The following is a 26,066-nucleotide window of genomic DNA, read 5'->3' as shown; positions in this document are numbered from 1 at the left end:
AGTAAAGCCAAACTGAACGTGTGAAAGGAATCTGTATACAATCATATGTTCCATAACCCACTACATAACATAAATATGTGAACTGGAGTACAGCAGTAAGCCCAGATGTGAGGTGTAATTGTAATAGAGTATGGAAGTCCCCAATAAAACACAAGGACCCCAGAGAGTATACGTACAAATTAATCATGGATACCAGGCAAATATATAAGATGTAATGAATAAGAGATCAATGCCAAAAAGGAAATATAATGCAAAGTCTAAAGTAGCAACGCTAAGCATTGCACAGGCCAGCATAGGAGGTGTAAGCCATGTGGAGACAAGCTAACTCATTGTGCCCAGTGGTATACCCCTTTAAACAATGCCATCCTTAGGTAAGCAGGTTTGCCCATAGCTTAGCTATTTCAAAACCGGCCAGTCACGGAAAAGTGTGAGAAATCGGCCTACTTAAACCCAAGAGGTGGGAATACATCTCATAACTGGTTGTAGCTTCCCCTTGCAGGCACTATGGCAGTAAGGGGAGAAGGTGTGCGCTTTCAGGCACAGCGCTGGTGCGTCCAGGAGTCCAAGGTCATGGCAGGACTCTTTCTCAAAGACCATGATCAGAGACTGCTGCAGGGCCAGTACCAGGGCTCCCAATATAAGGTGGAGGTCTGGGACCATCTCGCCCGTGACCTCACCAGTGCTACTGGCATATCCTGAACTGGTGAGCAGGTCAGGCACCACTATGGTGACCTGAAGGGGCATAAGGGGGACCTCTTGGAGGAGTAGCTCCAAGAGTAGAGCAGCAGGGAATGTTCCAGCCGTGTGCATCACCCCAGTATATGTGTAATAATTGCCAGCTCAGGTATATCATGAATAGGTATGGCTAAATATTCCTCTTATGTCCCCCACAGCCTGCAAAGGAGCGGGCTGTGAACCAGGAGGCCCATATCTCTCATCTGGCGAGGTTGTGACGCGAGGCAGGTCAGTAATACTCATGCATTTACTGTCATAGGGAATAAAACTAAAAGTAGTTTTAAATTAATTGCCTGTATAAAACCTGTATTGTTCAAGGCAAGTACTGCATACATTAGAGAATATGTCAAGAAGAGTCTCTTATCGTTTGCATGTCAATAAAAGTGTAATATCCTGGCAAAACAGGTCTAACTGCTGAACTGCATGTGTATATTCTGGTATCATATGGTAATGTAGATTTGCAATCATGTCATAGTACTGTTGTATTAAGCACTGTTACCCACACCGTGCACCATAAATTCAATGTGTAGGAATGCCTGTATATGACAGGTGTAATCCCCAGAGGCCATTTAGTACAACTGAGACACATAGACAGTACACAGGGAAAATGCAGACAACAAAAAATGAATAGCACATGCAACTGAGATGTGAACTGTTGTTTTTTTTAGCACACACAGCCATGGTTCGAATCCTGTCAGTGGTAGTAGTCTGCATACAGAATCATATGCCACAACTATACAGATATGTCCAGAATGTCTATTAAAGTGGCCCATATCTATTGCTTATCAACCTGTCCCCCTGGGAAATCAGTGGGATGATCCCAAATGTATAGGCATAAAACAGGAAATACAACTGATTGTCACACAGCTGTGAGAACACACCTGGCACACTAGCAACTCCCCAATACCTTATGTGACTAAGAAGCCATGTATGTCCTGTGTACACCCTAACTTGTTAAGCTGTGGTCAGAATGTGTACGGTAACAGAGTGAGATGTATGTGCATAATAGTAATGTGGAACCTGGTACTGTGTGTGGGAACATTCAGTTAATGCTAATAAACATTCCTCCCACAGGTCTGTCAGATACCAGCACTGTGCCCAGAAATACAAGAATGATATGCAGTTGCTCTGAGTAATGAGGTATTACACATCACTGTCACCCACACTGTCCTACAACGTATAACTGTCTAGGAAATCTGTATAAGAGTATTGTATTACAAGGTCCAAATGCAAAACTACAGGGGATTAATAAGACAGAATGCAGATAGGAGATATATGACAATATCTATATAGCAGACACAACTGTGATGGACACTGTTTATGTTGTAGCAGACACAGCCATCGTCTGAATCCTGGGAGTGGAATTAGGCTGCATACAGAATCATACCCCACAACTGTACAGATGAGGCCAGAATGTCCAGTATATGGGCCCATATCTGCTGCCTGTCCCCCTGCTAAGTCTGTGGGATGATCCCAGATGTTTAGCCAGCAAACAGGGGATACAAGTGATTGTCTGTCAAACATCTATGAGAACACACGTGTCACTGTAGCAAAAACTGTTAGGAGAGTAATATTTCAAGTATGTCCTATCTACACTCCCATGTTGTCAAGCTGTGACCAGAGTGTGTACAGTAACAGAGTGAGATGTATGTGCATAATACTAATGTGTATTTTGGAACTTTGTGTGGCAACAGTCAGGTAGTGCTAACAAACATTGCTCCCACAGGTACGTTGGATATGAACACTGTGCTGAGAAATACAGACCATTATAACCTGTACTGGTACGGTTCACCCTGGTATTGTAGGGAATTGTGAGTGTTGCAGTTTCTCTGAATAATAAAATATCACTGGTCACAGTCACCCACACTGTGCTACATAATATAACTGTGTAGGAAAGCATGTATATGTCTGTGTCAGGTCACTAAAGGTGGAAGAGGGCAATATTCTAGATATGTCCCGACACACCAGCATGTGGTCAACACATGGCCAGAGTCTGTGCAGAAAAAGTTGGATAGCTATGTGCACAACATCAACCCGGAATCTGGGAGTATGTGTAGAAACAGTTAGTGTTAAACATTCCCTCCACAGGTATACCAGGTAAGAGGTGTATACTGCAGGTAAAACCGGTTCATGTGTAATGATGACGACAGCCATATCACTGCCCAAACTAAGGCTATAGGGTAGTGTAGTAAGACTTATAAGGTACAGATAACAGCACTGACTAGGAAAGTAATGTGGACTACAGGAATATACTAGTTGTTATTTGATGTCTTTCTCCCCCCCCCCACCATATCTCCAACAATAATTAGCATACCCACCCCAACTGGTATGTACTGACACCTATGTTCTGATAATGTTCAGTTGTTTGATAAATATTTAATGGCTCCCATGCATGTGTGCTATATTGAATTATTCCAACATTGGTGGCATGGTGCTATCAATGTACCCTCATGCTGTATCCCATATATGCATGTGTTCTGTTTGCTATGCAACTGTTCTGTATCTGGTGTCTGGGTTAATGGGAATATCTATGCATGCTGTTATATCTAATACTGGAATGTGTTGACTATTACTAACCCACATATGATGATGAAATTTAAACACTATAGCACACTTAGGAAGGCCGGTCCCAGCAGACCCACCTGTCCTACCTCAGCTGACCATGGCACCGGGCACCAGCATGTCTGGGGCCCAACCTGGGACCTCCTTGTCTGATGGTCCTGCACCACCTTCGGGTGGAATCGCCTCAGGGGATGGGGCTTGTCCCTCACAGGAGGTGGCACGGAAAGGCACCTGTCACCATGTCAGGGTCGTGGTGCGTGGAATGATTAACCAGCAATTTGGTGATCTTCTATGCCAGCTCGAGGGCCGTGTGTCGCGATTAGAGAGCCAGCCTGGCTCTGCGACTCAGCCCCCAGCACAGCCACCTTCAGAGCTGTGAAGGTGCAATGGTGACTGCCCATGGGTGGGGACCTCAGTCCCACTGTATGTATCTTGTTTGTCTTGTCTGTTAACCTACTTAACCTGCCTTCTCAAATATACCTACTACCTCTCCCCAACACCCCACTCTCACCTGAAAAAAAAAAAAGAGCAATCTGTTCCCACAAAAAGATCTCGCCCCATACATAGCTGTCCATTTCACACTTGTCCACTGGACACATGTAATCCAGCCTAATTGGCATCACAATGTATTATTGTTGTCCTCACCCCCTCCCAGGGGTTTGAGTGTCCAAATCAACCTCCAAATTCAGTGTACATGCACAGCTGTTGCTGTAGAAAAAATGGGCAGCTATGGACATTTCCTATACCCTTCCTGCACATCCCTGGCTATTTTCCATACTGTCTTTCCCTCTTTGTGCCCCCTTTTTCACCACTTTCCTATAAACCCCTTTTTCTTTTCTTTTAAAGAAATTAGCACTGGCGTAAGTGGGAGTAAGCACTTTTAAGCAGCAGTAAGTGGGTTTACGCCTGTTTGCATGGGGGTAAGTTATGCCTGCACAGGTTAAGCAATTTAGAAGCTAACTGGGTAGAAGAAACTGTAACCAGAAGTTAGCAGTGCTTACCTCCGCGCAAACCCGCTTACAACTGCTTTAAAGTGCCTTAATCACTCTCTGTCCAACGGCCCATGTTCTGCCCAGCAGCAAAATAAACTACCTCTGCAAGGCTCAAACCCAGGACCCTGCACTCCATAGCCAAAGTGATGTACCACTAAGCCATGTCAGATATATGTATGTATACTTAAAATGTGTTCTGTGTTTATCTTTGTTCTTACAATTTTTTACTTAAACTTTTTTGGGGGGAGCTTTTCTCCTCGGGTATCTGCTGAAAAAGGGTTTCTAAGATCCCAGGCAGACTAACCCGGTTAACAAATGTAAAAATAAAATAAATAAAATATACATAACCCTGTTTTTTCCAAAAACATATCATCCAGCCCAATCATTCAACAGTACAGAACATTTATATGTATGTGTGTGTGTAAATATATTAATATCTATACAGATACAGCATATCTATATATGTAGATAGGCTGCGTCTTGCATGAACTAGAGAATGAACTAACCCCCATCTAAACGCGCTGTTCAACCTCAGCCTCTCCACAGGCTATGTGCCCATAGAATGGCGCACAGCAACGGTTATTCCGCTCCACAAAGTAGGGGCCACAACCGACCCTGGTAACTTTCGCCCCATAAGCCTGACTAGCCTGGTCTGCAACGCTATGGAGCACATTATCATGGAACTCATTAACAAAGACATTGGGAACCTCCAAACACTTGACCCGACCCAGTTCGGCTTTGTTAAGGGCAGATCATGCCTACTAAACCTGATTGACTTCTTTGAGACAGTCACCAAGGCCATAGATGAGGGAAAGGTGGTTCACACAGCCTACCTTGATCTCGCCAAGGCGTTCAACACCATTCCTGACTCTGGTATTATAGAAAAACTCACCAGCCTGAACATAAACCCCTATATCACAAGATGGGTTGCCAACTGGCTTACAGACAGAACTCATACGGTAAGAATAGCAGGCTCCAGGTCCGACTGTAAACCGGTCACAAGTGGTGTCCCGCAAGTCTTGGTCCTAGGACCTCTACTGTTCGGCATATACTTCTCAGAAGTACAGGCAAACACAGGAGGACTATGGCTAACCAAGTTCGACGATGACTGCAAACTGGGAGCCATAACTGACTCTCTGGCTGACACGGACATCCTTCATAAAGGCCTTACTGAGACAGACACCTGGTGTTAAAGTCATGGCCTCAAGCTAAAGGCCAAAAAATGCATAGTCATCCCATCTGGGAAAAACAAAACACCCACAAATTACCACATAGGTGGCAGCCCCCTTAATATAGAAGAGGTAATAAGAGATATGGGGACCCAGGTAGATAGTAATCTCTCCTTTGACAATCATAGTGCCAAAGTAGTTAGGAAATCCTTCTACGTGGCCCATCTAATTACTAAAGGGTTTGCATCTAGAAATAAAGAGGTATATTTCCCCTCTACTTGTCACTCATCAGACCCATCATAGAGTACAATGCCCCATTTGGGATGTACCTCACAAGACACTTCTAACAGCTGGAAAGACCACAAAAGCACCTCACCAAGAGGATTACTGGCCTCAAACCTATGTCCTATGCAGCCCGACTGAAAAAACTCCGGCTGTACTCAGTGGCATATCGCTTACTCAGAGGTTATCTCTGCCTGACTGACAAAGCCATGTCCAACTCAGAATTGATGGACATGCTTCACCTAAAGAAATCCAAGTCACTGCGAGCCACACGCTCTAGTGAGATAAACATCACCACAACAATAAATAGAATGCTGGAGAGATAGATTCCTGTCACAGAGACTCCCCATGCTTTGGAGCAAAATTCCCAACTACATTAGGCAGAGCCCCTCACTAACACTCTTCAAGATGAACCTTGACAAGTGGATGGGTAACAGAAAATACACCCCTGGGATCACTTCATTGGCTCTGCTTGACAGAAGCTCAGTTAATTAAGCAATGGGGCGGCGAAAGCCGACACACTCTGTCTAGGCTTATAAATGCCCTCGGGCAGATAGCCTAGTACCTACCTATGAACCTGTGCATATATATATATATATATATATATATATATATATATACATATAAATGCAAATGCCTACATCTGTAGATGTATATGTCTGCACCTATATGTCTAAATGTACACAGCAAGTTACATATATGTAAGCAGATATACATCTATGTAGGTATATATGGACATAGTTATATATATATATATAAGCAGATATATATATATATATATATATATATATATATATATATATATATATATATATATATATATATATATATGGACATACATCTGTAGATAACAATGGGAAAATAACTTATACATATATGTGCACATGCATCGTTTATGGGGTTGAGAGGCCCCAAACCAGGACCTGACATGGGCATCCCTAGGATACATATACACAGACATATATATGCAGCTACAAATATACATACATATATATATATATATCTATATGTAACTAAACATACACACGCAGAGATATGTACAGTAAGATACATATGTAGTACACGCACACAATATGGAACAGCCACTATTCATACTGTTAGCACCTTACCAACTGGAGACTGTATGAGCCACCCGTAGTGATGACATTCATTGCCTGCAACATATACTCACAGAGATATCAAAGGATATTTTATTTATTTACTTGCAGTTTGATTACCGGGGAAGTCCACTGGGCTGAATTGACCTATTTTCAGTGGAGGCCCGGTGAGAAAAGCTCCAAGATGCATTATGCAATTTAGATACAACTGATAGTTAATGTTAAAGATAATATTATGTAGAATAGAATAGTTACTCATAAATGCATTCAATATCATGCGTAGCTATCAAATTCATTAAGCTTGAAGGTAGGAATCTTACAGTTTCATTTGAGGAAAACAGATATGTGTTAGATGTGGAAACAGTTTACATACAAACATTTTAAGAAAATGTAAATACACTTTACATACACATCAACAATAGAATGCTATTTACAATATTTACAAATTTGGACTGTGTGAGGGTAGCTGTAGGTGTTGTTGAGAGCTTAGAGAGAAGCTATAGAAATTGTTGAGAGCTTAGATAGGCTCATAGGAAGATAACTATGAGAGTTATAGAGCTTGGGAACCAGAGCGAGAACCCCCTTGGATTAGGTTGGATGAAGGCAGGTACATTTCCATTTAGTGGACAGGTGTTTGAATAGTTGGGTTTTTAAGTTTTCTGAGTTTGGTATGGTTCTTAGTGTGGAGGGAAGGGAATTCCATTTTTTTGCCTAGTGAGAAAGATAGGAGAAGTTGGCCAGCAGGACATTTAGATTTATGGATAGTAATTAAGTTCTGATTTTGATCTGAGAGCTCTGTTGGATGTATAAGGGGGAAGGATGTTAGTTAGAGCAGGACATTGTTTGGTGAAATAAGAGTCTGTGTGCAGTAGTGAGTTGGAGATAGTCTAGGTAGTTTGGGATATAACACCACACACAGGTGTGCATAAATGGAAAAGCTTTTATTTGTGTACTATTACAGTTGTATGTGCCATGTCTTTTAGCTGTTTAGACATGGACATCCATATAAACTGAGTAATGCAACTGTGAAACAGTAATACTAATACCGTAGTCTGGAAAGGTTAACAAATGTTGCTGTCCAGGCCGAGGTCATCAAGTAGTACAATAGTAAAGACAGACTGGCCCACAGGATACCAAAGAATCAACAGTAAGTAATGCAGGTGTATAGTTCAGCAGCCTCTATCTACACTGTACACAATCCCTAGGGGGTACTGACCTCAGTTGATACAATGGGATGTTACAGTTACATAACAAAGCACAACTGACACCATCACAATCACACTGACAAACAGAACAGTCTGTATGGCAGTTGGCAGTAGGCCTGCATTTAACCAAGGTGGATGGTATGGTAATGTACATCCATATACCCTAAGGCAGCTCACACTTGATGGTCTTCAGGACTTTGGACTTTCAGGATTTTGTAATGCTCCCATAGACATATGTGTATGTATAGATATATGTATACATAGATATACGTATATGTATATATAGATATATGTATGCACATCCTATGTGTACAGATATGCCTAGTTATGTTGGTATATATGTAGATATCAATAACTATATGTGCATACATATCTATTCTGATATACCTACTACTGTCAAAATATATGTGGCTATCAATACGTATATGCGCATGTGTATCTCTATCTGTATATGTGTAGACATATATTGCTCTATATATGTATATATGTAGGTGTTTATTTGTATATCTCTGTACATATAAATATCCATCTATGTATGTCAATATGTATATCTGTATGTCTATATAGATATCTGGATAAGTATATATACATATATCATCACCATATGTCCTGAACATGGAGTGTAGCCCTATCTCAGCCCCTGTAGACCCAACTTCGTAGTGCAGGGGGATGTCAGGTATGTATAGAAGGCATACTTGTAGAGTACTGCTACTGTCATAGGGATTGTGTTCACAGACATGGTGTGTGTGGGAGGTCACATCTGCTTATAACGTGTGCCATTGGCTACTCACAGACATCCTGAAGACATCATAGTACAGTACCAAGTCTAGCATGTAATGCTCCTGTGGACTACGGTAGAGATAATGGCCAATATATGTGGACAGTCTGACACACTCTGGACAGTCCAGAGGTATACACATAAGCCCTTAGTGCAAGACATGTGAACCATTCCTGACAATGTGGATGTTAACAGCCATGTAGATGGGTATAACACGTAACTACTGGTACACATTTGCCCACATAGGTTATGCATTCACACATCCCTGTCTGTCCTGCCACATAATAATCGCTAGTATGGGGATGCCATGGCCACATACCATCCAGTAGATATTGACATACATCTGTACAGCATCCCAGTGCTCTGTCTAACATACATGACTATTATGGTGGCCCGGCAGCAGTACATCTGGCAAGTAACTGGACATTACAACTCACTGGGTAAGTACACTAAGCTACTAGGCATGTAACAAAGTGTTGTGCAAGCTACAGGCAGACCAGCTCAACACTGGCCTACATTTCCTATGGGGAATGCACATGTGCCTGCACATAGGCTCTACAGGCATGCCACAGCACAGAGTAACATACACGTGTGTAGGTGCACAACCACAACCAATGTGAACACAGCCACAGCTACATATGGCATGCTAGTCTATTATTACAGTATATGGACTATCTGTTCAACACCAACCTCATATGTGCCACACACACACACTCACCCTACACATACTGGGCCGCTACACAGTGTGGTCCACTGCCTGTCTGTAGTATTGGACTTGTGTGTGTATGGCCCTGCAAACATGTAAGCCAATAGGGTAACATACAGTGGAGCAGCATGTAACATCAGATAGAACAGGACCAAGAACAATGATATCTACCACAGTCTGTGCACAGGCCAAGGTACATGTTAACAATACACACACTGCTGACAATCACCATAAGTACACAGACCTCAGTACTGTACACACTACCACAGAATGTCTAGGTTATGTCATCAAATATAATTCCTACTGTACTTTACATGTGTAGCAATCTGATATCTCACTGGCTTATCAGATATGATGTCAGTAATTATGGTGTACAGTACATATGCACCCCTTACTGCATGACATATGTACAAAGGTTGTCAGGGTTGTGACTGGAGGCACATACACAGGGCCAATATTGACATGTTGCTGTGATAACCTCATACATTTACTGTTGCAACAGGGTTTGTTGCACCATATGTCCTATGAGGGATATGAAGTCAATAACTCTCACGGCTGTCACCATCTACAGACTGCAATCCTCACACTGTCTTCTGCAGTTCACAGATAGGTGTTCTGTGAGTAACACCTGAAACAAAATGCATCACACACTGCCCAGTCTGCAGATGGCTCTACAGATGGGTGTTCTTTCATAAACATAGCACTGACATGGCAGGTATGTAAACATGTAGGACAGCCATATCCACGCACACCCTGTTAAACCAACATTACTCCAAATGCATTATAGTAGCACTTAGTCTGTAGTCAGATCAGGCACATCCTCCTCCTGTGTATTGGCCTGTTTTCACAGTGTATGTTAAACCCCAATCAATCTGAGATGCTGTTTTCCAAATAACAGATCGAGTTCTTGCTCACAGTGAATGAAAGGCCCAACACCAACATGATGTTCCTAGATATTGGTGTGTGTTTCCATGCAATTGGTTATGGGAATGTTACCACAGCTGTTCCACATGCAGTCAGCTAGAGGAGGGCTGCAATTCGTGCAGAGAGCATCAGCTGATCCTGAGCATCACTTAAAATACACATGTTGCTGCCTAAGCAAAGCATGTGTAAGTCTCCACATCCACCAGAGAGGGAGTAAGAGAGGCAGACAGAGGCACAGAAAATCCAGGGAGGGGTGGGAGAGTAAAACATACGCATGTTTGGGTCACACACCTACCAGTACAGGGTATCAAACCCCCGACGACTATGTAGTGCTATCACATGTCCATGCAGTTATTGGATGCGCCACATAGGTTACATGTTGGGGAGCCCTCAGAACGTATATGTGATGGTAAGTGACATCTGCAACAGGGATATAGTAACTATGTGGTAGGTGTAGTGCAGATGCCTGCCCGCATGAACATGTGTCAGTGTCAACACAGCTACACTCTCACAGGGACGCACACACATTGCCACACTTGGCAGGGCCAGGAATACAACTCATCACTAGTGGGATTGTGACAACACAGTACTGTGAAGGTATCACATGCACCACAGGGGTCATGCAGAGGTTATATGTGCAAAGCGTATGTGGAGGTGTCTGACATCAGACAGCATGCTTCATTATGCCAGTGGAGGTTGTAGTGAGTGTGGATGTGGTCATATGCATCATACACCACACACACAGACACGGGTGCCAGTACTGACATGCATGTGTGCACTGCTTCATGAGTGTGTTGTGGTTGACTGTGCCAGACTGCTATACAAGGTTAAGTGATAGGTATACCTTGGCATCAGGCCACATGACAATGGTCTGCATTGTGGCACAGGGGTGTAGTGTCTGGAGTTGCCAGTCCAGTCACCTGGGTGACTATTGTGTGTGGCCAATGCTGTGCACTGCTTGCCATGTATGTGTTCCTTCGTCCATGATATGGACAGTGTCTGGGATGTGCACACCTCCCACATGCATGTACAGTGACATGTGGAACTGTCAGAAAAAACACCAATCCTCTGAACAAAAAGCAGCAGAAAAAGTCCCACTAAAAACTGTAATAAAATGAAACAGGATTGAGCGCTTTCATGCAACTGTAACACAACTTCATCAGAATCCACCAGAGGATTGGTGTTTTTCTGTTGTTGGTTACTGGTCTACTGTGGTCTACACATGTGGAACTGTACCTGGGGTGTCTGGCCCATGTTGTATGCATAGATCATTAGATGTGCCAGTCCTGGCCTCGTGGCGGGAACTGTTCAGGTTGGCCCTGCACCTACATTGATAGCATGATACCAGTATTCCGTGGTGTCAGTGGCATCTGTCCATGCAGAGCTTGTGTTTCAGGCATGTAATGTCCTTTGTGGGTCACATTTGATGACACCACAGGTGTTGCAGGTGTCCAGTAGGGAACATGGGAGAGGTGCACATTTGGCATGTAAATGCCTATTGGACTGATGGACAGGTTGCCATGCCCTCTGTGGCCCACTGCAATCATACCATGGTTACTATCAGTGGGCAATATGCAGGGTACTACCAACATAGCGGCTGTTGCCTAGGCAAGTGTGTGTATGAGACATGGGTTGAGAGTGTACCCTGGATAATAGAAGGGTTGCTAAAGTTTTTCAATTGGCATTGATGTCACATTTAGGAGTATGGATTTGCACCTCAGCCTCTTGGGTATTTCACATCTGTTATCTCTGAATGTTGGACATTGTGATATATGCTTGGCCCACCATATAAGAAGTTTCCAAACCCCACTCCACATTGAGTCCAGTTATTACACAATCAAAACCCACGCCACACAGGAAACGAATGACAAACGCAGACACACATGTACCTGTTACGTCTGGGATTAGAACTCCTACCTAACTAGTATATTACACTATAGCACTATGCCGTTATAGGATGTGCCACAGATTACTGGAGTTCTCCTTCCCCAAAGGTGTATTTCACAGTAAATGACATCAGCAGGATTGCCAAAGTAAGGCATTTGAATTGTAGTGAGTGTGACTAGCCTAAAATGCATTGCTCCCTACACAAACATAGAAACACACACAAAACATCCACAACTGCTATGTGTGAGGATAGAACCCCTACCAGAGGTCTATATCACACTACAGCATAATGCTGTTATAGAAAGCACCACGGAAATTACTGGAGTGCCCTTTCCCCAAAGGTGTATTTCACAGTGAATGACATCGGCAGGCTTGCCAAAGTAGGGCATTTGAATTATAGTGAGTGTGGCTAGCCTAAAATGCATTGCTCCCTACACAAACATAGAAATACATGCACACACACACACACACACACACACACACACACACACACACACACACACACACATATACTTGCCAAGTCTGGGATTAGAACTCCTGCCTAACTAATTTATCACACTACAGCAGTATGCAGTTGTAAGACGCACTACAGAGATCACTGGGCTACAACCTTCCCAGAGATGTATTTGTAAGTGGATGACATCAGCAGCCTTACCAAAGTAGAACGTTTGAGTTGTAGGGAGTGTGACTACCCTAAAAAGCATTGCTCTCTACACAGACAGTCAGACACACACACAAACACACACACACTTGCCAAGTCTGGGATTAGAACTCCTACCTAATTTATCACACTACAGCAGTACACAGTTATGGGACACGCTATGGAGATTACAGGGTTACAACTGTCACAAAGGTGTATTTCACAGTGGATGACCTCAGCAGGCTTGTCATAATAGGGCTATGGGGAGGGCAGTGTGTGTGTGTGTGCATGGGCCATAACCCATTCATCAAGAGGTTGACACACCATATGCGGGCACACACAGGGTCATATTTCACAGGTACATGTATATAGCTGCTGGAGTACTTCCGTGTACAGTTGTGTTGTGCAGCTAGCACGCACACCACGTAGTCTGTAATGCTGATAGATACCAGTGGCTAGTATCTACTGTGAGTGACATCTGAACCTCATGTGGTTGTGGCCCTTTGGCTGTGTGCTGGGTGGGACAGGCCTGGATGGCTCCTTGTCACAGTCACCCTCTTCCACACATCAGTGTACATATACCTTTGGCTTATTATAGTATGTTGTCCTTAGATATATGTCTGTATTCCTATCTATTGCGTGTGCAAAGCATGTGTGGTGCATAATGAGGAGTGTCTGCACTAACATCTGCAACTGAGACATATGTCGAGTCCACAGGTGTTTGCAGTGTGTGGTGCATAATGAGGAGTGTCTGCACTAACATCTGCAATTGACACATATGTCGAGTCCACAGGTGTTTGCAGACATGGCTTTCATGTGTTTAAGTGTGTGAGCATGCTCAGTATGAACTTTCAGTATGTTGTTGACTGACATTGCCTTCATTTCTCTAAGTATATGAGCATGCCCCATATGCCCATCCTTTTTGAATGTGTGGGTCAAGTCTAGGTAGGTTTTACTGCAGTGCCGACCATTGTGTTGTACACCTACAGGTATCATACTGTTTCTGCAGGGTATAAGTCAATCGTTTGGCATTGACTGTTACTACATTTCTACATAGGATGGGGGGGCACACCTCACTATTTCTACATTTCTACACAGGATTGGGGGGGCACACCTGACTGTTGCTAATTTCTACATAGGATGGGGTGGGGCACACCTGACTATTTCTACATTTCTACACAGGGTTGGGTGGGACACCAGACAATTACTACATTTTTACATAGGCTGGGGTGGGGTACACCTGACTATTTCTACATTTATACACAGGATTGGGAGGGGCACACCTGTTACTATATTTCTAAGTAGGATGGGGGGGGGTACCCTATTTCTACACAAGATTGGGGGGGCTCGCCTGTTACTACATTTCTACGTAGGATGGGGGCACACCTATTTCTACATTTCTGTACAGGATTAGAGGGGGCACACCTGACTGTTACTACATTTCTATGTAGGATGGGGGGGCACACCTGACACTTGTACACATTTGCTATGACTGTACTGGTATGCCAGGTACTCCATTTCATTCTGTATTCTTGCCTATCATGCTGACTAGACGCATACCAGTGTACTACAGATCTTAGCTTTGATTTACCTACATATTAGTTTCTGACTTCCTACCCTTCAGAACTAACGTCCCACTGCCTGACCTGCTGTAGTCTGTCTGTGTAAGCCTGGGGGTGGTTACCCATAGGTATCATTCAGAAGCCATAGCACCCACTTTGTTTGTGTTTGTTTATACCTGTCGCGCTGGTTGTGACTATTGTTGGGTATGTTAACCCCCCTGACTGACATGTGTGAGTCACTTACCTTGTGAGTGTCCCAGTATTGAGGGTGGTGCTGCAGGGCTGCTTATGTTGGATACACATAATACACTCCCTACACATGGTTGAGCACAGGTAGTGTAATGTTTGTCATCCCTTTTACTGTATGTGAGAGTCAGAGAGAGGTGTTATTCCCTGGGTCCCTCCTGTGTCAGTGTATGTGATATGCATTGCCTCTTTGCCAAGGCCAGGGCATACTGGGCACGCGTCCTTCTGCCTACTGGGGCAGGCTCAGTTTGTTTCTCCTCCGAGTCACTCTATGCCTGTGCAGGCCTTGGCAATGGTGGGGGGCTGTGTGGCCCTGCCCCATGCTGTTCTTGCTGCAGCTGTTTCCACAGGATCATATTGTGTAGCATGGCACATATGAGGACAATTTGGGTACATGTAGCAGGTGAGTAGTGCAAGTCTCCACCGGATGTGTTCAGGCACCAGTACCATGAATTGAGTATCCCAAACACACGCTCTACTATATTTCCAGCCTGTGCCTGTACCCAGACCTCCCAACCATCGTAAATTACTCTGTTTTTACCGACTTTTGGGGTCCCATAATGGGGTGCCATGATTCCAGAGTGGCACCCATTAATTTCCAATTTTTTAAATCTATTCTTTTAGATTTTGCACTTTTAGAACTGATGTCATCACGTGCGTGATGATGTCAGCTCCGTCAGCATTAAGCCGCACATCTGTTTGAATACTGGGAGTCAAGGCACAGGATTTCTGTTTGCTGTAATTGCCACGCGTCTCATTGAATATCAATGCAGGATTACTATTTAGCCACAGACAACTTACTTAAAATAGGATTTCTGTCTGAGAGGATGACTGCCTTGTAAGCCAGCAGGATATCTGTACCGGGAGGATGACTGCCTTGTAAGCCATGGATTTAACGCTTTTACAGATAAGGGACTGGATTTAAAGTCAGAATGAATGCGGCTGATAAGGTACCCTAATAGAGCTTAAGGGTGTGATTATAAGGGCCTGGTAAAGGGGACATATTTTAAAAAGCATTGAAGAAGCACTTATCTGAAAGAGCAGTCTACACTTCAGAGGAGGTGGTGAGAAAGAAAAACAGCTGAGGGATTTGAGGATACACTTAAAGTGTGTGTGTGTGTGTGTGTGTTTGTGTGTGTGTGTGTGTGTGTAGGTCTATATCTTGTATTTACTAACATACGCTTAACGCTTATTGTTACCCTCCCCGGTAGTCAGCGGCTACACCTAGCTCTCTCCCAGCTGCTTTGTCCCCAGTTTACAGTTTCATCAAAACTCCTTGTGAAACATCCGAGGGGTGAGTAACCTTGTAGCATTCTGCCACTATACCTTATGAAACCGCAGTGTTGGGATAACTTGTTGGCGTTTGATTAGTTTATTGTTCTCTAGGACTGCATTATCTCACTAGCATTGCCTTTACAATTCCTAATATATACAAGTTGTTGTTTTAACCATGTTTTTAATGGTATCAGTGTTTGATTTTTTTTGTACTTGTTTGCACTGTTTTAAATACTGTGTGCCCATCTTCGGTCTAGCTGGAGTTTCTGCTCGTTAGCCCTTATACCTTTGTCTCATCTTACTAACAGTCCTCAGGGCCTTCCTCCTCTAAATCTGCAACTCTCCTTCCTTATCTCCACTTACTTCACTACCTCCCTTTGTTGTAGCTTGTATAACACATAGCACTACCTAATCTTCACATACCTGTTGTTTCCAACCTCCTTTTCTCCACTCATCCCTTTCTGTCTTTCGTTAGCAACTATAACCTGCTCCTCCTGCATACTCTATCTCTCTCCTTTCCACATTTTTCTTTCTTTTAGGTTCAAACCCTGGCAAAACTAACTGTAATTCAAGTGCTCTAGCATTCTATTCGAGCACCTTAACATCTGATATCACCTGGCCAAAACAGCCTTCCCAGCAACAGTTAACCTCTCCAACAAGTATTTTCACCCTAAGTTATTCTGTACCAGTTAACAGCTAAGCAAGTGTCCTGATCATCACAGACCTCTGCCAACTGCACTACTTTCCCTTTATTCCTTGCTTCATCCTCCATACTCTATCCTTCTCCCCCACTTCCAAGTTCTCCTTCATTTTCCACTCCAACCTTAGGCCACCTATATCTCTTAATTGCTTTAGTTCACAGGCTTCCTGTATCTATTTCTTCTGTCTGTTCACTTGCTCCATCAGTCTTCCCCCCTGCAAATCTCCAGAATTCTCTCCTCTTGTCTTACTATCATACATATTAACCGTCACCATTTTGGTGCGACTAGGATGACATTGCAGACTATGAAGGTATATTTATGCAAGCAGTGTGTGAAGATAGATTTATGCAAGCAGTGTCTTTGCCTCATATTTTTGTTGTGTTTTTTTGTATTTTTGTGGCAAATCACTGAAGGATTGAATTCACTAAATAATGACAGGCATTTGAATTTCAGACTTCAAATACTGAGCTTATAATCTTAAAAAATTGCTAGGATAAAAGTTTTTGTGATACCATTATATATATATATATATATATATATATATATATATATATATATATATATATAGTTTGTGTGTGTGTGGAAGTAGACATATGATGGAAATGTTCTGAATTGAGCAGTTTTGTCATTATTGGTTAAGCATTTTGTTTCATTCAATGAATGTGAGTTTTAAGGGCAGAAAAATTTGAATGCAGTCAGGTCTATTTTCATTGTGAGACAGTATTGCTTTGTTTAGCAGATGTCTATTAGTGTTTGTGCAGTGTGCTATAAAATGTAAAAATAAAATCCATATCATTGTAGAAGTAAAGCAGTATGCTCATTAGTGTTTGTGGTAAATGGGGCGACATAGCCAATGGGGCAAAATAGCCTAGGCCAGGTAATGGGACATTGGAATGGCTGCAGGGGGACTCTGGTGAGATATTTTGGTTGTTTGTTCTTCAGTTTGCGTTTGAAAGTTGGTATCCCACAGTGCCATTGGAGTGGGTGGAGTTGCGTAATTATGTATGCAAATTTTATATTAATCAGCATACAGATTTGTACCTATTTTTCATGGGCCTTGTCCAGATTTTTGATGTTTCCAGGTTGAGAGGTATGCTTGTGCCTCATTATAGACTTCTTTTGTTCAGGTGTGTGTGCATTTTTGATGGGTGTCATTAGCCACGGTTCCAGTGTGTATCCAGCATCCCCTACTAGGTGACCGTGAGGGATGTCCCCACTGACAAATCTCTGGTACAGCTGCATTAGATGCCAGATGTGGGAATTGCTATAGCTTCCAGGGCAGCCAGCACACGCATTCATTTTTATGCCCTGGGCATCGCACACGACCTGGCATTTGATGGAGGGGAAGCTTTGATGTATATGTGTGTGCAGTCTATAGCACCCACTACCTCAGGGTATTCTGCTATTTGGTGGTTCATAGATTAGTACTAGGCTAACTGCCCTTGTGATCCATTTGTTTTAAGCCTAGCCAATTATCCCTTGTAAGACTCAAACTCTGCACCTTGATGTTTTTAAGGCAAACACCTTGACCATTAGGCCACCTTCCCAACAGTTGCATATTGCTGGCCAAGGCATCATGGGTGTTGGGGAAATATACGTGCTCACCATGTGCTAACATGGCATCCAGGAACTGATGGAGTACCCTGGATGCTGATGCCTGTGAGATCCCCATGATATCCCCAGTTGGCCTTTGGAATGTACCTGTAGGTAGTATTCTTAGGCCTACACATACCTTAGTATCCACTGGGATGGGTTCCCCTCTTTTAGTTCTGTGTCTGAGGCATGGCCGGCACAGCTCAACAATTTGCTGTAGGAGGTCCCTGTCCGCCCTATAGCACTCCACTATCTCCAGCTCATGTAGCCCCTGGTAGGTTACCTTGGGTCTGTACATACTTCTCCGTCTCCTCACTGTGGGTTGGTTGACAGCATTCACATCCTCACCACCCTCAGCCTCTTCCACAAGTTGTTGTATGCTAGCTATTGTAGCCCCTATTATTTTGCTGTTGTGAGTGCTACAAGTTCCCCGCTTGTTTACACCGGTGGTATAGAGTGTGGGAAAAACCAGAGGGGAAGGTGTTTACATAGTTTATAGTAGTGTTCTGGGCTGGGCTGGTCTGCTGCCTGTGTAATTGTCTGATTCCGATACATTTACCTGAAAGCTATGCTAGTTCTCCTTGATTACCTTCCTACAGCTGTTTTCCCTTCCCATTGCCTTCCTGTTTAAGCCCAGGGGTGCACCGCACAAACAGAGTGCTCAGATGTGCACAGTGCTGCTATTTCCTGGTTTAACTGTTTTTTTCTTCCTTTAAACCCCAGTGTGCAGCGTGCACACTTGCTTAGGCAATGTAAAGAGTGCTAGGCAGACTCAGACAAACCCACTTGCTTAGCTGTGCTAAGCTAGGAGCAAACCCGAGCCACAGGGTTCCAATCCGCTTACAGTATTCCTGACACACACACCCATGATGCCAGCTAACTCCTAGGCTTGCACCAAGCTGTTCCTACTCTTACACTGTTGGGACCTGACTCACATGCTGAGGAAAACTGGGATCCACTATAAGTCCCCTCATTTGCATAGAATTGCCTGCTAATGCATAGTTACATGTCTCACACTGAGCCTCCCCCCTTAGCAACCACTACTCACTGGCCATGTTGTCTTCTGCCTGCCATTGACCTGCATGGCAGAATAGTGATTTTAGTTAGAATGCTTAATTTAGGTTTATTTTGTTGTTTTCCCCCAATCCCATTTGCGCGCTGCTGCATTACGCTTAAACAGCCGAGATTGGTTAAAAAAAAAAATAAAGTTGATTTTTTTTTTGTTTTTTTGGCTGTTTGCAATGCCATTGGCCTTATACTTGGCCATTGGCATGCTTCCTAACTGATATGCAGCCTTTATTTGGAGCTGTCACAGCTCCGTTTTGGATTTTGCAAAAATGTACTCGGTTACTAACCAAGTACATTTATGCAGATTGCACTAGTCCTGCATGGCCAGTTGCAAGCTTCCTGGATTACAAATTCACCTCATTTGTATGGATTTCTCCTGCAAATGGGGTGATTTGCATACAGGGGCTTAATCAGTGCAGGACTAGTGCAGGAGCGCTCATGCACACCTGCAGGCTGTTCCTGGATCGCACGGCAGACATATTGCCTGCTAGAGCTCCTGCACTGATCCTGCACGCCATGCAAGGCATAGAGAATCCGGGGGATTGTGTGCTGTTGTGTGGTTAAATGGCACTTCTGTATTTGATTTTTATCATTTATGGATTTTTATATCGGACTACATTAAGTAGTGTTTTTATCTTTAATGCATCATTTTTTTTACATATGTCATCTTAGACTGAAGAATTGCTAGCTAGATTGATGGAATACTTAACTCAAATGTTAACAGTTTGATGAAGTACATAACTCAACACTGTTAACAGTTTGATGGAATACATAACTCAAATGTTAACAGTTTGTTTGATGGAAAACATAACTCAGAATGTTAACAATTTGTTTTTCCAAGTCTTTTCTTCTGCATTGACAACATGCTGATATTAAATAAATGGTTTCAAGAGGTTATGCTCAAACATAACTGATTAAGTGGTGACTGGAGGATTTAGTCATGTACATAGACATAGCATGATGTTATTACAAGCCTACACCAGTGTCCTAGAGGTATGAAGCCCTAGTGATCAGGGTTCAATTATCTTGATGGCAGTGGCAAGGAGATGGGTGTGCCCATCTTGGGAAGAAGGTGGGGCAAAGCAGGATGTTTACAGACACATTCATTGAAAGAGATGCAGCAGTGTAATAAGAATCCTAGGAGGTGGGCACACGGCTCACCAAGCCAGCACCTGGTGGTGATTTTCATTATTGAATGCAGGTGCGTTCAGCAACTGAGGGCATTGAGTTCCCCCAGTGATGCAGGTCACCTGCCCCCCCCTCCCATTATTGTCAGTTTACTGACAAGTGCACAGACTGAGATGTCTGCCTAAATAATGGTCTCTTATTACAGCTGTTATGGCTCTAGAGAACCCCTATTGGTAGGGAACTATTTTCTCAAGCCCTTTAGGGGAAGGTGTGATGGCTGGCATGACAGAGAGAGAAATAGCATAAAAATGAAGATGCATTTTTGAAATAGCTGCAAAAGCTGTATTACCTAGAGATCAAACAAGTCCTGCTTTACTTCCATGCAGTGGAAGTCAGTAAATCCGTTTGCCTGATACTTTTATTCCATGTATTTGCTTTCCTTTTAACAAATGCAATAACCTGGTTATTTCTTAAAGTGTGTCCATTCTTAATCACTTAAGTATTAGTAGCATTCAGTTTTGGACATGAGCAGCTTCAGTAGTTATCAGTTGTGTTGACTTTTGCATGGTTACCCTGCAAGTCTTGATACCACTGCTTCCTGGAGGCTTCTGGGAATTGTCGATAAGCATGATGGAAAGCACAATAATTGAAACTTTCCAAGTAGATGGAGTCTGTTTGCAAGTAACATGCTGTCATTCATTGCAAACCCATATTACTTTAAATATAACACAGAAATGTTTTTGACCTAATGCTGTTTTTCATTTCTTGGTTGTACTGATGCAGTGAATTTTCTGCAAATTAACAAGTAAGTGTATGAAATGAGAATGGCATGAAAGAAAATACAGTCCACTGAAAAAAAGTAAAGCCATTTGAAATGCAGTAGACATGGGCTGTGTACATTGTCTGTTTATTGTTCTGTCCTTTTAGCTTCCCTTTACAATGTGGTGCCCCACTGTACTGGTTGTCAATGGGCAAGAAACTCAGTATCCACTTCCTTCTACCTCTCATCCATTGAACTACATCAACAGTGTAGGGTTACGTTATGAAGCCGAAGAGGTGCGACAGTGTCTTCTGAAAGGTAACTAACAGATAAAATGTATGGTTATTAAAGATTCTTAAAATCCAGCTTCTGACATATTTTTTAAATAATTTTTAATGATTTTATAAACTTAAAGGTATACAATTCAAGAGCAGAAAAAAACAGCAACAAACTATTTACATATGTACACAACAAAAAGATAACAAACAAGCCATTAATATTTTTCTAACAAATCATGCAGTTTTTGCCAGTATTTTTTCTGATGAGTGATATTCAATGTCCTTATTTTTAATGTTGAGTGCTCTTTCTTACCTACACTTTTAGCTAAGATGATGAAGTCATTAAAGGATAAAGCAGCTTTACACTTCCAATTTTTAGTGACTATTTTTCTATCTATTGATAAAACCGACCAAGAGGCAGCTATGATCTAGGGACAACATCTGGCACTGGAGCATTGAACAAAATACAAGTATATTACATTTATCTGTCCATAAAGTCTGGGAGAAAATTTTAAATTCATTCCAAAAGGATACAACTACAGGTGACCCTTTCTACCCAGCCTCTAGTCAAACTATTTTTGAATGTGAATTTATATATCTGTCCACTTAACACTTTTCAGTTTGATCTGGCTTGTGAGGCTGATTTGAAGTTCTTATTTTGGAAAATAGCATAACTCATTGCTTTGACTTCTGATAGAGTATTTGAGTTACAGGATCATGTGGAGAGTCAAACTGATCTTGTCTTTCACAAACAGGACTTAACTCTGAGAAGAAATCCTTCATATGTGCCTAAAGTGCTTTCATTGCTTAATTTGAGTCAAACTATTCATCTCTTTCTAGAGCCATAAGATAGGGGGGGGGGAGAATTTTGCTCATTCTGGGTGTTGGCAGCCAGTCTAGATGTTACATTGATTGGACAAAAATCTTCAGGAGTTCTGATCATGTATTTTCTATGAAAGTAAGAAGTGACAGTCGGGAACTCCAGTAATCCAAACTTTTTTCTGACAGACTCTCCTCTTGATCAGCAGCTGTATTAGTGCTTTCTTTAATGCATAGAAGCTTTTTGGGCAAAGTCTTACAGTATTTTCCTTTTTTTGTGGAAAAAGGAAAGACTAGACTAAAGGAAATCTTTCAGACCCCATGTAGACCTTATTCCATCACTTTCACAACCACTAAGAATCCATTCTTGAGAAAATACCAGAATAAGGTGATGAGTATGATAAACAGGCTTCAGTTTCCCAAAAGAAGCCCCCTTTTATCAAAAGAAAATAAGGGTCAGAGTTATCCTATCAGTCCCTCACCACCTTTTCTTGTGTCTCCATCCCTCAGTTGGCCGTCTTTGGCTACAGACAAGTTGAGCTGAATCTGGGGCAGCTGGTAACCTGGCCAGTCCCACAGCTGGTGTTCCCTTGACCAAAGTTGAAGTTTTAAAAAAAAAATCCTTCTGAGATGAGAAGTGAAAAATCTTCAGCCCTGAGAATTTTTCTTTCGCTTTATCTACAGAAGTCATAGCAACTAGCTGTACTGGCCTTTATCACAGTTCCTAACATGCAGGGAATGTGAAAAATTATTTCAGCAGCTACAATTTTTATTGCTTCCACTTAATTATTGGCACTCTTTACTCTACTTTCCAGTGACTTGCAAGGATTGATCCAATGTTTATTACAGTTTACCATCAAAATCTCGCAACACACTTGTGCAAGTGATTACTTACCTGAATTAAAAAGTCGTAAAATCCAAATTCCGAATGATCGCAACACCAAAAGTGGTAATTTAATAAAGTTGACAGTCAGCAGTGTCGAGTTTACCAAATCTTCCTGGACTTCCAGTTATGTCCTACTAACGTTTTGCAGGAGGGCAAGCCCCCTGTGCCCCCCCACACCCCCTGCTACTTATATTTACAAACTCCCAGATGGCACTACAGTGAGGGAAAGGGTAAATTTCCCGATCCCCACTATAGTGCAATCTCCATTCAAAATGAATCCACAAAAGCGAATGCTAGTGTGCATTTGCTGTTGTGGATTCAAACATCTAAAAATTGACATTACGAAACCATGGAAGAGTGACATTCAACCTTCCAAGGGTCGAGTAACTGTCTTCTGAGATTTTGATTTTAAGTTGTTTATCACACTACCTAACAGCTTGCTCTTTGAGCAGTCACTCCACCCTAACTACAGCTTTGCACATAACATATTCGAGAAATCAGTTGTATTAGAGTATGCAACAGACTTTGTTGGCACAGCAGGTCATTTTGCTTAGCCAGAATGCCTCTTCTCCTTCTGTTTACCCCCATTTTTATCCATCCTACACTGTCTTGAATGTTTATTTGTTTTCTTCTTTGTCATTCATTCCTGTAATCTGCTCCTTTTATCCAACACCCATTACACAAAGAAAAAAAAATTAGTCCTAAGTTGTAATTTTTTTCCTTCTATCTGCTGCCTGACCTCATCTTTACCTTTTGTCTTTCCTGCTTAGGTTACACCCCCCCCCCCCTTTTCTGTGTCCTTGTTAGCCTTCGGGAAGGAGTTTTTTTTGTTGTTGTTTGTTGTCTATATTCATAACTTTACTGTTTTTTTTTACATCTTACATGCCTGGTGACCTTTTTCTGGACTCCTCCATCCAGTAGCATAATATCACATGTGAAGTTGTTCAATCCTCACCATTTGTGGGTTCAGAGCCGATCCATCGGCTCTGAGTCGGCCGCTTTCCAAGCTCTAGATCTCTGAGAAGCTCGAGACACAGTCCCTATCCCATGATGCTCTGCTGCCAAATCCCAGATCAAGTTTGCCGCTGCAACGGATCTCACGCTCCTCGCAAGAAGCTCAGGCCAGTACCCTTTTTTTCTTGTCTTTTGACAGAAATTTTTCTATAACTGTGATAGTTTGTGATGTATATAATTGTAGTAGTCTAAATATCACTTGTTTGTGGGGTTTTTTGAGATGCATAGCGTGTGCTTTGTGTGTTTTTTAGGAGCGGTTGCCCCTAGGCCTTTGGCCGTTTCTTTAGTTGAGTTTTTGACAGGGCTCTGTCAGTGATTTTATCTGTTGTTTTTTTTTGTGAAATAGAGTTAGTGAGTGTTCAGGGATCTGAACGTTTTGTGTGATTGCTAGTGTTCTTAATATTTGTAAAGTTCAGGGATCTGAACCTTAGCAATTGTGCTGTTTTCTCATGTTTTTACACATGTCAGAAAAACAGAGATCAGGGTTCAAGCGGTGTGGCTGTGAACAGAAGATGTCCATCGCCGACCACCACACCTCATGTGTTTATTGTTTAGGGCCTTTACACCTGCAAGAGGACTGTTCCATCTGCCACTCTTTTAGTGGCAGAGTTATGCTGGAAAGGTGTAGAAAGCTTATCGATAGAGGCCTCTTAAAATCAGACTTCCTAGAGGCTTTAGGTAAGTCTGAACAGACCTCCAAATCTTCAAAGGGGTCGAAGTCTTCCAAGGTGTCATCGGAGCCCAAGTCTTCGGCTCCGAGCACCTCGGGAAAGATTCGGTCGCCGGCTCCTCAGCGGCGAGCACCGAACCTTTGCCCCGGAGCCAAGTCCCGAGTTTGGAACCGGTACCGGAGGTTTTAAAGTCTCCAATCCTTCAGTCAGTGGATTCTTCGGCTCCTTCGACCCATTCTTCCAGGACTCTCTCGGATGTTGATGTAGACTGTGTGGTGCAGAGACTCTTGGAGAACCCGGCCTTGGCCAAATTGCTTTCAGCTTTACCTCATCTGGCATCGAAGCCCTGTCACGGTTCCTGGTCCTCCTCCAAGACCAATCGAGCCTTCGGAGCCAGAAGGTGAGGACCTGATAGTTGTGAAACCCTCGGAGCCGAAGCCTATTGCGGTGCCTTCGGCCTCGTCGACCTTGACATCTTCGGTTCCGATCGAAGGGTCTCTGAGCCGACACTCTCTCACTGGGTCCGGGGAGGAGAGTCGAACTGAGGCTTCGGTTCCAACTCTTCCTCTCGGGGCCTTGGCGTAGTTGAGCTCTGCTCCGTCCTTTGATTCGGAACCCGTGGTCTCGGCCCCGAGGAGACTGCCGTCTTGTTCGGAACCGGTGGACTCTTTGGACCGAGACACCGGTGCCTTCGACGCCATGAGGAAGGTCATGTCTGCTAAGACTTTTACCTCTTCAGGTCCTTCCTCTTCCTCCCCTAAAGGGCCCCGTTCTGTCTCTACATCACAGGTTCCTACCAAGCGTCGAGACCCAGAGCCTTAGGTAACCCCATCGGGTGACCCCTGCTCTACGGAGACTTCACCAGACGCCCCCACTGATGAAGTCCGTATGAAGACACTGTGCAAGAGGAGGCACTTGGATTCCCCTCAGGAATCCTTGACATCAGACACCGACTTAGAGGAATCAGAAGGGTCCCCATGGTGCCCCTCAGAGGATGTCTCATTTGCAGACATCCTAGAAATCCTTAAGCAGAGGGGTGACTGGCAGTTCCTTACCCCTACTGAGGATCAGTCGGTGCTCCTGAAGGC

At 43.1% G+C, this 26,066-nt stretch overlaps 1 protein-coding gene across 1 annotated transcript in view; it reads left to right on the top strand.

Annotated features, from left to right (window-relative positions):
• The window catches only part of LOC122791714 (trans-1,2-dihydrobenzene-1,2-diol dehydrogenase-like), a 607,543-nt gene that overhangs the window by 523,270 nt on the left and 58,207 nt on the right, over positions 1–26,066 (top strand). Inside the window, exon 6 of the mRNA XM_044059611.1 lies at positions 21,478–21,628. Coding sequence (XP_043915546.1) covers positions 21,478–21,628 — 151 coding nt within the window. The remainder of the gene's footprint in view (positions 1–21,477; positions 21,629–26,066) is intronic.

Source organism: Protopterus annectens, chromosome 17.part0 (assembly GCF_019279795.1).
Source record: "Protopterus annectens isolate FY-2018-M chromosome 17.part0, PAN1.0, whole genome shotgun sequence".
NCBI classification, from domain to species: domain Eukaryota; kingdom Metazoa; phylum Chordata; order Ceratodontiformes; family Protopteridae; genus Protopterus; species Protopterus annectens.
Note: the sequence above shows the minus strand (reverse complement) of the source record. Positions and strands in the feature narration are given on the sequence as shown.